The following is a 15,009-nucleotide window of genomic DNA, read 5'->3' on the forward strand; positions in this document are numbered from 1 at the left end:
GCATCTCTTGGGGCTTCCCCTGAAGGGGGAAGTATTGCGAAGTACTCACTGCACTCTGTGTTTGATGGGGAGGCGAAAAGATCGCAGCGAGGCAAACCCCATGCGCGGAAGATTTGCTTCACAACTGAAGGATTGAGAGACCACTCGTACGGGGTGAGAATCACCCGACTCAGTTTGTCCGCCAATATGTTGGACTGACCCTGAATGTGCGTTGCTATCAGAAAGCGGATGGTGGATATCGCCCATTCCCACACTCTCATAGCTTCTCGGCAGAAGGGATAAGACCTGGTTCCCCCCTGTTTATGTACCAGACTACCGCCATGTTGTCTGTCTGGATCGCAATAGTCCCTAGAGGGAGAAGGTCGTGGAGAGCTTGCAACGCCAAAATCACCACCCTCATCTCTAGGACATTGACATGCAAAGCGGTCTCCATGGGGGTCCACGTGCCTTGGACAGTTCTGCCCGAACAATGCCCCCCCCACCTGAGGCGAGAAGCATCCGTGGTCACCGTGGCTTGGGGTGGGGGAATTACAAAGGGTCTGCCTTCTTGCAGCTCCCGCAAGCGAAGCCACCAAAGGAGGGAGTCCCTGCAAACTCTGCTCAGTGAAATCTGGGTGTTCAGCGGGTGAAGCACTAATGACCATTGAACTTGAAGAGTCCACTGTAAAATCCTAATCCGGAGGCGTGCATGAAGAGAGAGAGCCCAATGGCTGCTGCCATCGACCCCAGTGCCCTCAGGACTAACTCTGCCGCAGGAGCTGGGCTTTGAAGAAGGGCTAAGACCTGATGTGATAGGCTGTTCAGTCTGTCCGGAGTTAGTAGGGCTCAACAAATGCATGTGTTCAACTTGGCCCCTATAAACTCCAAGACCTGTACTGGCTGAACGGAGGACTTTTGAAGGTTCACTGATATGTCCAACTTCTGGGCGAGAGTTAGAGTGTAATCCCTTGCAACGCCGAGTTGATGCCTGCTGGGGGTGACGAGGAGCCAGTCATCCAGGTATGGAAAGACCTGAATTCCCTTGAGTCTCAGGTGGGCTGCGACCACTGCCATGACCTTGGTTAACACCCTGGGGGCTGAGGTGAGGCCAAATGGGAGAACCCTGAATTGATAATGACTGTCTTCTAGCCGGAAGCGGAGAAACCTCCTGGATCGTTGGTCCATCAGAATGTGGTAGTATGCATCCTGGGGGTCTATGGAGCACATCCAGTCGTTCTCCCGAAGAAGGGGGAGAACAGCCTGAAGAGTGACCATCCGGAACTTTTCCTTGGGCACGAACAGGTTCAGAGTGGAGAGATCTAGAATTGGTCTTAAGTCCCCCGTCTTCTTTGGCACTAAAAAGAACCTGGAGTAGTAGCCCGATCCGGACTGGTCTGGGGGGACGGGCTGGATGGCTCTTTTTCTAGCAGCTTTGACACTTCTAAGGCTGCAGCCTCCCTTTGATCGGGTGGGACATCGGGGAGGCACCTGACTTTGGGGGGGTAGGTGAATGAAACGAATGGAGTAACCTCTGGATATGATTCGGAGCACCCATCGATCTGTCGTGATGGACTCCCAATTTGACAGATGCTCCGATAAACGCCCCCGACTGCCTCCAGAGAGCGACAGCCGGGTAAGCCCTTGGGGCTGTTGTGCAGGCCTGTCCGAGAAAGGTTCCCTAGACCCGAAGTTACGCGGCCCCCCCCTCTGCCTCTGGGCCGGCGTCTGCCTTGTCCTCCTCTGCCTCTAGAGGACGAGGGATCCGAAGCCGGGTGGGACTGCTGAGACTTGCGGAACCACAACTTTTGTCCCCTCTGATTCGTTGGGGATTCGAGAAGCGGAAACCGACGGCAGACAGCGTCTTCCCATCCTTCTCGCTTTGGACCAGCGTCTTGCATACGGTCTTGCCAAAAAGCGAAGATCCGTCAAAGGGCGCATTTGCGAAGGACACCTTGAAGGGATCAGCGAAATCGCAAAGGCGGAGCCAGGCGTGACACTGCAGGACGACCCCGGCTCCACTAGCCCTAGCGGCTCCCTCAGCCGCATGAGAGAGTAACCGCATGGACGTGTTAGAGATGGACTTTAGAGTGGCCATACGAGTTGCAAATGTGCCCTTATCCGCGACAGTCATGGACTCTTGGGGGGGGCTGCAGCATATTCCTTAATTAGGTCTTGCTGTAGCCTGATAATGTGTGCCATATAGTTCAGCGCCCTTATAGAGAAGGTTGCTGAAGCAAACATCCGCTTCCCAATGCGGTCCATCGCCCGAGATTCCTTATCCGGAGGATGGACCAAGGAACTCTCCTGTACGAGTTCCTTCTTCGTGGCTGCTGCCACCAGCATGGCATCAACAGGGGACCCTTTAGCCCAGGACTGCCTATCTGCGGGGGGGGGGGGCTAAGAACTTTGTCAGGACGTCTGGGGATTGGCTCCACGGTGTCGGGTTCTTTCCACGCCCTGGTGGTAATTAAATCCACCAGGGGGTCAGCTGGGGGGGGGGGCACCCAGGAGGTAGACGGGCCCGCCTCAAAAGCCTCCAGGAACACCGATTCGTCCGAGGAAGGTTTTTGGGCAGACCACCCCCCTCTAATACGCAACATTTCCATGATGTCATCCAAAGGAGACATCTTCAGGGGGTGATCTTGGGGAACCTTCCCCTTCATCCAAATCCGTGTCCGTGGTGATGGACTCAGGGGAATCCAGGTGCCTCCTTTTACACTGCTGTTTGCGAGGCACCTCTTCGGTGGGGCTGTCCGAGGAGGGCTCGCCCACGGGGTCCTGTTCCTCCAAGGGAACTGGAGGGTTTGAGCAGGCTGTCCCATAGGATGGATGATGGAGGATAGACCCACATGCATGGGGGGGGGGGGGGCGGGATGATCCAAGGCCCAGACCGGGGATCTGGAAGACCTTGACAGAACCCTCTCCACTACCTCAAAAGCCGAAGGAGAACTACTTTCCCCAGGATCCGAAAGTAGTCTCCTCGGCTCCAAAGCAGGGATCGGAGTCGGAGCCGAAGCAGTCGGATCCGAGAGAGAGGTGTGCTCCGACCTACACAGCGCCAGAGATACACCAATTCCCACGGATCCGATGCTCGGCCCCGAGAGCTAGGATTCGACACGCTCGAAGGCAAAGTCGGCGTCGAAGATAACGGAGCTATCGGCGCCGACGAAACCCCGGCTCCGAAAGGGCTCGGATCCAATGACGCCAAAACCCTAAACCGGGTCGGAGAAGGAGTGATCGGAGCTAAGAGAGGGGCTGTGCTCCCCCCCCTGAGGGGGGGGGGGAGGCAAGAGCACCCCCATCTGCATTTGGGTCTGCAGGAATCGACGCATCATCCGAACCATGTCCACGTCGGTAAGGCTCCTGGTTGACCTAGAAGTCGAGGCGGGCTGGGAGGGCCGCCTCGACAACCTCGAAGGAGATCGGTACTCCGGCGAGAAACAAGGCGAACGGAGCCGAGAGGGGGAGGATCCGGGGACCTTCGAGGGAGAGCTGGTAACTTTCGAAGGGGAGGGGGGCTGAGGGGTGAGCCTCAGCCCGCCTTTTGTGAGACCTGTGCTTATCTTTCTCCTTGTGCCTTTTTTCCTGGGAGAAAGAAGCACTAGAGTCCCCCGAACTCAGCAAAGCAGGGGGGGTTTGAGTCCTAGGCAGAGCGGGTGGAGCTGAAGGTGCCGGGGCTACGATAGTAGCCTGAGCCTTCGAAGGGGAGGAAGAAAAAGCAGAACCCTGGGGAAGTAGGCCTGCCAGGATCAGCTTGTTCTTCCTGTCCCTAATTGCCCGAGGATTAAACACTGCACAGATTTGGCAAGCCGTTGATAAATGGGCCACTCCCAGGCACAAGACACACTGAGTGTGGCCATCAGCTGGGGAAAGCTTATGGCCACACTCAGTGCACTTGGAAAAAATGGCTTTGGGCCCTTCCGCCATTACACAAAGCACACACACACCCAAACACTAAGGGGGAGGGGAAGAAAAATGCTAACGACCATGAAAAAACTACAGAAAGGGGGCCAACACTCTATTTCTAAAGGGAAATTAACACTAACAAGCTTAAATTTAACTTAAAGAAATTTTCTCAAGGAGAAAAAGCTGAAACGACCTCACCAATCTTAAGGAGCTCTTCACAAGTAGCTGTCTTCAACCACGGCAAACTCGATCTGGGGTAATACAGTAGGCAGCAGGGGGTTGTGGGTAGGGGGAGGAGCTAGGAGCTCGGATCTTTTAGCTTGTGAAGCTGACGGCTCGGATCCAAGGTTGGATCCAATACCCACAGGTTGCAGAACAAATGAAGTAACTACTTCAGATCTTGTAATTAGCCTAGTGTTATGACTGACTGAACCTCTTCTCTGTGCGGCAAATGAGATCAGAGGTAATCAGGGAGAGGGATTATGGGTAAAAATGTAGCCCACGAGCTTTGCTGAAGGCCTCGAGCTGGAATATTGGCAGAGTCAGATCTGACACATTGGATCCGACACACAAGTAAGAATAAAGGCGAGACTGACAACATCACATTAAAAGACATACAATCACCTTGTTGTGAAGAAGCATGTCAAGTTGGACTGGAAAGTACTTACCTTCCCTTTATCTGTTTGTGAAGCAATCTGTTAGACGTCTGTTTATGCAGCGGTGTCTCAGCTACTTTCTTTGTCAACAGCTTGCGGTGATCTGAAACTAACAAAACAAGAGAACATGTTGAAGTTGGTTATTTTCTTGCCACTTAACTGTGACTTCTGAAACACAAGACAGTAACAAAGTATAAACAATCCATCAGTCCCCTTCAATCCTGCTAAAAATATTCACCTAAACATCACAAGCCACTTCTTGTAACACTGCAGGGCATCAAGCCCAAGAGAACAGTGAAGAGCAGCTACAAAAATATTAACTAGTTATGGGATGAGTATATAATTAAGGAAAAATGCATAAAAGTTCAAGTTGCTTCATAGGATATTAACATACCTCAGCTGTAGTGGTCTTCTTTCAGGGGAAACCTAAGGTGATATTTACACATACTATGGAAGATATGGCCAGAACACTGGGGGAAGTTCCCCATCTCTTTTCATTAAGGGCCATGGGATCTTTTACATACTCCTGCGCTACTAACAATCAGGTAAATGTGTGACCTCATTTTAATGTCCAATCTGAAAGACAGCACATTCAGGAGTGCAGATTTCTCCTTATGCTGCATTACAATGTCAGTAATGGAAAAATAAACCTGTCACCCAAGTTGGGAACAGAACTTAGTCTTTTGATCTTCCGGCACCAAAGGCCACTATGCTACCTGTTCAGCCGATGACACTGCATGTACTTCACAAATAAAAGTGACTCAACATAAAGACCTGACCAAACCTATTTTAAAAAATGCTGACATCATCCAGTTAATCTACAAATAACACAATTTACATATATATTACCAAACATAGGATTAACATTTAAAAGGGTCAATATATCAAAATAAACACACAAAAAATGTTTTCAAAAATATCATGATGGGGGATGGTGGTGACTGGGTTAAACTGTCTTCTGTATCACAAAACAAGGTGTTTCTTCCAAGTCCGAGTTGATAGCTGAATAATATGTTGACAAAATGCTGAAAATGGCTTATAAATTGCAGAGAATAAAGATAATAACTACAGATACTGCAAAATGCAGCTAATTTATGAAACTTTGTTGAACAAACTAATACTTAATTGAAAACATTACCTTTCTCTACATTTTGCAAAAGTAATTTGAACACTACTTCTGATGAAATCATTCTGGACTAAAACTCAGTCTAAAGACCCAACAAAAGCTCTTGCTCTTCAATCTACTGCTATTTTAATAATATGACTACACAGAATTCACTGACATTGCACTCAGTGTACATGGCTAACGTACAGAAAATGCAAATGTGATTCAAGGACATCTGCACAGCAGAGTTGCAGAAACCATAAAATAATGCACATGAAGGTGGTATATGGTATAAAGTCAGCCTCCCCCTTTGTCTTTACTGCTAGATTGTATTAATTATGACAGTGACATGATGCAATCTATCCATGTGCCTTGAAAGGCATCCCCTCCTAAACCTGATTTCATTCTGAGGCACCATATCATTTACCCATAGATTATCTGACCCTTGTGTTAAGCAACACTGCCCACCCTCTAAATATAAGTAATGTATGCAGTATCAACTAACTCCACAGCCTCAGACAGACAACATAATTTGCAATTTCTCTATTGTACAGCTGTGCCCTGTTCTCCATTCAAAAATAACTACTGACAAATAAATGGTCCACCAAATGTGTTTCCAAGCCATGTAACAAGCATTGCAGCTCCAAACTTGCTTTTTTTTTTTTTTACTGTCTGCATGGTGGATGAAAAGCCTCATTAAGTACTACTAGATGTACTTGCATATACTGCTTTAAGTCTCTACATAAAGTAGTGTATCACATCCTTGCTACTGATCGGGCCCTGGCTATCTCTGACATTGTGTGTGATATGAACTTAGAATCTTCTTATTTATTCACTTGTGATGTTTTGCAGAACCTTCAGACTCCTCCTCCTCTTATAATATTGCCTGACCCTCCCTTCCCCATACTAGTGTTTATCCTTACGGACTCATTCTTCAGCTTTCTTTACTTTGTGACCATTCTATTTGCTACTCCTCATCACCCTAACCATTATCCTCTTTTTTTTCCAGTTTTCACCACCACTAATTTTTACTTACAAATGTTAAACGTAGAAGAATGCATTTTTTTTCCCTATTCAAGTGGGGGTGGGGCATGTCGTGCAAGCAGAGAAAGTACAGTTTTGTACCTACCATAAATGTAGATGTTCGAGTGCTAATACAGCTGCAGTCATAACAGATGGGTTCTTCTGCCGTCAGGCGGGTCCTCGGTCGGCCGAATTCCAAAGTCTAGGTCTGGCGTCGGTTGTCGTCGCTTCTTCCCGGACGTCAGTGCGACAGGGGTATAAAGGAACCAGCCGACGCCATTTTCTTCAGTTTTTCTTGCCCCAGATGTCAGGTGCCCCCAGAAGGAAGGCAATACATAAATTTGTGTAATAATGCAGTGCAATATAATCAAAATACAGTAGTTGCAAGCAAATACATCATAAATGAATACCCCAATCAGGTTCTATGAGGATGTGTTAGCCTATAGGCCTGTCCCAAGAGGGGAAGGAGGGAGGGAAACCTGGACTGCAGCTGTATTAGCACTCGAACATCTACATTTATGGTAGGTACAAAACTGTACTATGTTCATCGTGCATACAGCTGCAGTCATAACAGATGGGTAGAATCCCAAAGCTAAGAAAGGGGTGGTAGGCACTAGGTGGAACTAGGAGGAGCCAAAATGCCCTGCAAGACAGCAGTGGCAAAGCCTGCTCTAGATTTGGAGTATAATGGTAGGTTGTATAGCTTGGAGAAGGTATGCACAGAACTCCAAGTGGCTGCTTCCAAAATATCCTTGGTAGGAACTCCCCTGAGGAAGGTTGCAGAGGTGGCTGTGGCCCTGGTGGAATGAGTTCTAATGTCTGTAGGTACAGTTTTGCCATGAAAGGAAAAGCAAAAGCGTATGCAGTGGGCTATCCATTTTGAGATTGTCTGTTTGGAAATTGGCTTTCCTTGAGCTCCTACCGCATAGGTCACAAAGAGCTGTTCTGATTTTCTGAAAGGCTTTGTTCTGTCCAAATAATAACGCAGTTGTCTGTGGATGTCCAAGGAATGTAGTAATCTCTCCCCTTTGTTTTGAGGATTAGGATAAAAGGTAGGTAAATGTATGGCCTGATTTAAAGGTACCCTGGATACCACTTTAGGCATAAAGGACGGGTTGGTTCGTAAGGAAACTCTGTCCTGATGGAAGATGATAAAAGGCTGGACAGCCATGAGAGCCTGTAGTTCTGAAACTCTACGAGCTGAGGTGATAGCCAGAAGGAAAGCTGTTTTCCAGGACAAATATTGAAAATCTGATGAGGCAGCTGGCTCAAAGGGAGGCAAGGTCAGTTTTTCCAGAATGAAATTAAGATCCCAAGCAGGTATTGGTTGTTTCGTTGGAGGTCTTAAATTCTTAGCCCCTCTGAGGAACTGTCTTAAGAGAGGGTGAGAGAATAAAGGTGGATCAGTGTTGTATTCTGCAGAAATGGCTGAGGCATGAATTTTGATGGAGGAGAAAGAAAGTCCACTGCTTAGCAGTTCAGCCAAATATAGTAGTATTTGAGGTAAATTCAGTTTTCCAGGGTCCTGGCCCTTTTTCTCATTCCAGACACAAAAACGTTTCCATTTTGCGCAGTAAGCTTTTCTAGTTGATGGCCTTCTGGCCTCCAAAATGACATCCTGCACCTACTTGGAGAGTAGTGCCTGTTGTGATGCTAAGGAATCTTCCATGTGGCTAGATTGAGTGTTTTTAGCTGACTGTGAAGAGTTTTGAAGCTGTGCTGAGTCAGAAGAAGAGGCATTAGAGGCAGGGTCCATGGTGGCGAATGCGTCAGGCTCCTCAGGAGTGGGTACCAGTGTTGCCTTGGCCAGTTCGGAGCAATAAGAATCATCTTTGGTCTGTCTGCTCTGGTTTTCAATAGAACTTTGGGCAGCAGAGGAAGAGGTGGGAAGGCATAAACTGTCATTGATGTCCAACTGAAAGAGAGAGCGTCCACTCTCCAGGCCTTTGGATGGAAGATTCTTGAGCAGAATTTTGTCAATTGATGATTTTTGTGGGAGGCAAAGAGATCTATGTCTGGCCTTCCCCATTCTTGGATTATTTCTGTAAAAACTTTTGGATGCAATTTCCATTCGTGTGGATCTGTCATATTCCTGCTTAGGTTGTCTGCCAGCGTGTTTTCCTTGCCTGGCAAGTACTGTGCTTGTAGTCCCATTTGTAAGTCCAGAGCCATGTTCCAAAGTGACATGGCCAGTCTGCATAGGGGGTAAGAATGCGTTCCTCCCTGTTTATGTACCACATAACTGTGGTGTTGTCCGTTCTTATCAATAGTTGACCTGGTTGTAGAAGGTCCTTGAAAGCTATAATGGCATTTATTACTGCTAGCATTTCTTTTTGATTGATGTGAAGGTGCTTTTCTTTTTGGGACCATTTGCCCTGAATGCACCGGTCTGTCATGTGCGCCCCCCAGGCGTAGTCCGAGGCATCTGTTGTGATGACTTGATTTGCTTGAGGCTTGCTGAATGGAAGACCTGTGTTTGTTTGACATGCTTGAGCCCACCACAGAAATTCCTTTTGCAGACATGGAATTAGTGGTGGCATTGTTTCCAAACTGTGGCTGTGTTGAGACCATATGTTTTTCAGGTACCATTGTAGTTTCCTCATATGCAGCTTTGCACATGGGATTAGTAAGATGCAAGATGCCATGAATCCCAGAGCCTGCAGGATTTTCCTTGCAGTCAGCCTGGTGCAATTTGCTAGTGTTCTGAAGTACTGAATTAGTTGCCCCTGCTTCTCTGGCGTGAGGTAGGCCATCTGGGTGTTTGTGTCCAAATTGGCACCCAGGAAAATTATCTTCCGAGAGGGTATTAGCCTTGATTTCTTTTTGTTGACTGTGTATCCCAGAGAGTTCAACAACATTATTACATAAGCCAGATGTTTCAGAAGAATGTGCTTGCTGTCCGCTTGGATCAAGCAGTCGTCCAAACAGGGGTATATTTGTATCCCTTGAAGTCTGCAGTAGGCAATTACTGATGCCAGGCATTTCGTGAATACTCTGGGCGCAGTAGATAAGCCAAAGGGCAATGCAGAGAATTGATAATGGGTTGAACCTGCAAGAAACCTGAGGTACCTTCTGCAATTTTGTCTGATTGTGACATGCAGGTATGCCTCCTTGAGGTCCAATGCTACCAGCCAAGACTCCTTGCCCAGCATGGGAAGAAGTTGCTGTAGAGTGAGCATCTTGAATTTTGGTACGAGTAGAAATGTGTTTAGGATGGATAGGTCCAAAATAGGTCTCCAATCTTTTCCCTTCCTTGGCACCAGAAATAGCCTGGAATAAAAACCTTGTCCTTGTTCGTGCGTAGGTATCTCTTGAATAGCTTTCATGTTTATGAGATATGTAATTTGCCTTTGTGCCTCTGCCCTTTGATTGTGTGGCAGGTTTGGCATGCCTCTCATTTTTGGAAGGGTGTGAAAATGGAATTTGTAGCCTCTGTTTATAATGTCCAGGGATCCATTTGTCCTTTGTGACATGCCAATTTTTTGAAAATAATGCCAGCTTTCCTCCTAAGGGGGCTGCCATTTGAGACTTGGTTGGCATGCAAAGGGGAAAGTCATTGGGTTTGCTTTCTGAAAGATTGCGAGTTATCTCTTTGTGTAGGAGCTTTCCATTGTCTGCCTCTAAATGATCCTTGGGATTGTCCTCTGCCCCTCGGGCGCCTGTATCTGCCTCTTTGGGGTCTGTCCGTGGCAGGAAAGGACCAGTTTTTGGAAGGCCAATTTCTACTAAAACGTGGGGGTTGTACCTGTAGAAATTCTTTCACAGTTTGCATTGATTTAGCCTTTTCCTCCATTTTCCTTAACACCTCCTCAGCATTAGCACCAAATAATACATCCTTTTGAAGAGAGGCGTCTAGTAATTTAGCTTTGACATGATCAGGCAAGGCTTGTTCCTTGAGCCAGGCATGCCTACGTATGACTGATCCTGTAACAGCAGCTCTACATGAGGCCTCTAGAGCATCAAAACCACATTGTAAGGTATGCTTACCCACTTGTTCTGCACTATGCATCAAATCCTGGAACTCCTTCAAGTCTGGTTGTTCAGGTTGTGACATTTTACTTTTCAATTGTGATAACAAAAACTGTTGGTATTTTAGCATATGAAACTGACAGTTTAAGGTCCTCATGGATAAGGTAGCCGAGGTATAAACCTTTTTTCCCCACCTTTCTAAGGATCTGGAGTCTCTCTCGGAAGGTAACGGATTTTAGCAATGGAGGCCTTAACTCCCTTGGGGCCCTGTGAGATAGTTTCTGGGTCAGCAGCATGGCTTTTGTATAGAAATTGGTGTGAGTCAGGAAAGTACAGTTTTGTACCTACCATAAATGTAGATGTCCGATAGATATGCAACTGCAGTCCTGACATATGGGTTGTCCTGCCTCAGGCAGCCCTTCGGTCGGCCGGATTCCAAAGTCTGGGTCTGGTGTCGGCTGATGTCGCCTCTTCCCCGACGTCAGAGCAGCTGGGGTATAAAAGCATCAGCCGACGCCATCTTCTTCAGTGTTTCTTGCCCCAGATGCCAGGTGCCCTCCAAGGAAGGCTAAATTTAGTGAATGGATAAAAATTCCAGACATGCAAAACAGTAGTAAACAGATACACCATAACAGATATCCCCAGCTAATATGAAAAGGGGGGAGTGGACCCTAAAAAAGAGAATTACAGAGGGGTAGGAGGGAGGGAAAACCTGACTGCAGTTGCATATCTATCGGACATCTACATTTATGGTAGGTACAAAACTGTACTATGTCCTTCAAGAATGCAACTGCAGTCCTGACACATGGGTTGAATACCATAGCCAAGCTGGGGGTGGTAGGATCTAAGATAAGGATGGTGTAGCTAAAATGCCCTGCAGGACTGCAGAAGCAAAGCCTGCTTGGGATCTGGAATATAAAGGCAGGTTGTAATGTTTGGAAAATGTATGCACGGAACTCCATGTAGCAGCTTCTAGAATGTCATTTGTAGCCACCCCTCTTAGAAAAGCTGTGGAGGTGGCTGTCGCTCTGGTGGAGTGAGGCCTGATATTGGCTGGCACACCTTTTCCATGGAAAGAGTAGCAGAATCTGATGCAGTTTCCAATCCATTTTGAAATTGTTTGTTTGGAAATTGCCTTTCCTTGTACTCCAGCAGCGTAAGCTACAAATAGCTGGTCAGACTTTCTGTTGGCCTTTGTTCTGTCCAAGTAGTAGCGCAATTACCTGTGTATGTCCAAAGTGTGCAGAAGCTTTTCTCCTTTATTTTGAGGATTGGGAAAGAAAGTAGGCAGGTGAATTGCTTGATTTAGAGAAACCCTGGATATCACTTTTGGCATGAATGAAGGATTGGTTCTTAAAGAGACTCTGTCCTGATGGAAAATGAGAAATGGAGGTACTGCCATGAGGGCCTGTATCTCCGAAACTCTTCTTGCTGAAGTAATTGCCAACAGGAAAACCGTTTTCCAGGAGAGAAATTGCAATTCTGAAGATGCTGCTGGCTCAAAAGGAGGAAGAGTTAATTTTTCCAAGACGAAGTTGAGGTCCCATGCAGGCACTGGTGGTTTTCTTGGAGGTTTAATATTCTTTATCCCTCTTAGAAACTGTCTTAGCAAAGGATGTGAAAACACAGGTGGATCACAGTTGTATTTTGCTGAAACTGCTGAAGCGTGTATTTTTATGGAAAGATATGAAAGGCCATTGTGAAGCATTTCTGCCAAGTATTCTAGTATCTGTGGGATGCTCATTACTGATGCATCCTGACCCTTGCTGGCATTCCAGATGTTGAATCTCTTCCATTTCGCTGAATAAGTTTTTCTGGTGGAAGGCCTGCGTGCTTCCAGTAAGATCTCTTGAACTTTTTTGGAGAGAGAGATATGGGGAGAAGTCATGGAACCCTCCAAGCTGTCAGTTGCAATGTTTGCAGGTTGGGATGAACAGTCCTGTAATTGTGCTGAGTTATAAGCAGAGGCCATTGAGGCAGGAGCCACGGCTTGGTGCGAGTTATGCTCCTTAGTAATGGATACCAGTGCTGTCTTGGCCAGTCTGGAGCTATCAAAATGCCTTTCGGTGGTTCTGCTTTGATCTTCAGTAACACCTTGGTCATTAATGGTAGAGGTGGAAATGTACAGATTGTTAGAGAATTCCAGCTGAAGGAGAGAGCATCCATTCTCCAGGCTTGAGGATGGTGTGTCCTTGAGCAGAACTTCTTCAGATGATGATTGAGGTGTGAGGCAAATAGATCTATGTCCGGCCTTCCCCATGCATGAGTTATTTGTGAAAAAATGTCTGGATGCAACATCCATTCGTGCGGGTCCATAATGTTTCTGCTTAGACTGTCCGCCAGAACATTGTCCTTGCCTGGGACAAACTGGGATTGCAACTGTATGTTCAGTTTCAGGGACTTTTCCCAAAGAGTCATTGTTAGTCTGCAGAGGGGGTAAGAATGGGTGCCTCCCTGCTTGTTTATGTACCACATAACAGTGGTGTTTGTCTGTCTTTATTAGCAGATGACCTTGCTGAAGAAATTTTCCGAAGGCCTCGATTGCATGAATCACTGCCAACATCTCTTTGATTGATGTGCAGATGCAATTCTCGGGGTGCCCATTGCCCTTGAATGCATCTGCCCTCCATGTGCGCCCCCCATCCATGATCTGAGGCATCTGTTGTAATGGTTTGGCTTGATTGAGGTTTGTTGAAAGACATGCCTTTGTTTAGCTGGCTTGCTTGTGCCCACCACAAAAATTCATTTTGTACACATGGAATGAGTGGAATAATTGCTTCCAAGTTGTGGCTGTGTTGAGACCATAAACATTTTAGGTACCATTGTAGTTTTCTCATGTGTAGTCTTGCCAGTGGAATAAGAAGAATGCAAGATGCCATGAAACCCAGGGCCTGCAGGATTTTCCTTGCAGTCATCTGGGTGTGCTTTGCTAGGCTTTTGAAGTAATCTGGTAATTGTTCTTGTTTTTCTTCTGTGAGGAAAGTCATTTGTGAGTTTGTGTCCAGTTTGGCTCCTAGAAAAATTATTTGTTGGGATGGCAGTAGTCTTGATTTTTGAATGTTGACTGTGTATCCCAAAGCCTGTAGTAAGTGAATGACATAGTCCAAGTGTCTTATCAAGGCTTGCTTGCTGTCCGCTTGTATAAGGCAGTCGTCCAGGTAAGGATATATTTGTATCCCCTGAAGTCTGCAATGTGCAATTACTGATGCCAGGCATTTCGTGAATACTCTGGGCGCAGTAGATAAGCCAAAAGGCAATGCTGAGAATTGATAATGCTCTGACCCTGCAAGAAATCTGAGGTATCTTCTGCAGCTGTGTCTGATTGGGACATGCAGGTATGCCTCCTTGAGGTCCAGAGTAACCAGCCAAGACCCCTTGCCCAGCATGGGAAGAAGTTGCTGTAACGTCAGCATTTTGAATTTTGGCACAATGAGAAAAGTGTTTAGAGCGGACAAGTCCAGTATAGGTCTCCATTGCTTTTCTTGGAACAAGGAACAGTCTTGAGTAGAATCCCTGGCCTTGTTCCTGAGGAGGAACCTTTTCTATTGCTTTGATTTGTAGTAGCTTTGAAACTTGTATGAGTGCCTCTGCCCTTTGATTTTGTGGCAGGTTTGGCATGCCTTGTCTTGTTGGTAAGGTATGGAAGTGGAACCTGTAACCTTCGTCTATTATGTCCAAAATCCATTTGTCCTTTGTAAAAACGTGCCAATTTTTTGAAAATAAAGATAATTTTCCGCCTAACGGTGCTTCTCTTTGAGCCTTGGTCATGTGTCAAAGTCAAGTCATTGTGATTGTCCCTGCGGAGCAGTAGAAGTCCCTGCGCCACTTCTCTGATTAGTTGGTTGCCATTGGCGGCCCCTGTAGGAGCCTCAGTATTGCCCTCTACCTCGAGCACGCCTGTTTTTTCCCCTTTGGAACTTGTCAGTGTCTGGAAAGGACCAAATCTTCGAAGGCCAATTCCTACTGAACCTTGGTGGCTGAACCTGGAGGAAATCTTTGACTGTTTGTACTGATTTAGCCTTTTCCTCAATTGATTTCAACACACCCTGTGCATTAGCACCAAATAGCTTGTCTTTTTCCAGAGGTGCATCCAGAAGCTTTACTTCACCATGATCTGGTAATGTCTGTTCTTTCAACCAAGCATGTCTACGTATGACGGCCCCTGTCATAGCTGCCCTACATGAAGCTTCCAATGCATCATAACCACACTGAAGAAAATGATTGCTAACCTGCTGAGTATTATGAACCAAATCCTGCAAGGCCTTTCTATCTAAAGGCTCAGGAGAGGCTAACTTTTTCTGCAAATCATCCATCAAGAAATCCTGATACTGAAACATATGAAAAAGACAGTTAAGTGCCCTCATGGCAAGA

At 46.7% G+C, this 15,009-nt stretch overlaps 1 protein-coding gene across 1 annotated transcript in view; it reads right to left on the reverse strand.

Moving 5' to 3' along the window:
• Positions 1 to 15,009, reverse strand: part of TICRR (TOPBP1 interacting checkpoint and replication regulator) — a 3,405,639-nt gene that overhangs the window by 744,282 nt on the left and 2,646,348 nt on the right. Inside the window, exon 18 of the mRNA XM_044078205.1 lies at positions 4,554 to 4,644. Coding sequence (XP_043934140.1) covers positions 4,554 to 4,644 — 91 coding nt within the window. The remainder of the gene's footprint in view (positions 1 to 4,553; positions 4,645 to 15,009) is intronic.

The sequence above is a fragment of the Protopterus annectens genome, chromosome 7.part0, assembly GCF_019279795.1.
Source record: "Protopterus annectens isolate FY-2018-M chromosome 7.part0, PAN1.0, whole genome shotgun sequence".
Lineage (NCBI taxonomy): Eukaryota > Metazoa > Chordata > Ceratodontiformes > Protopteridae > Protopterus > Protopterus annectens.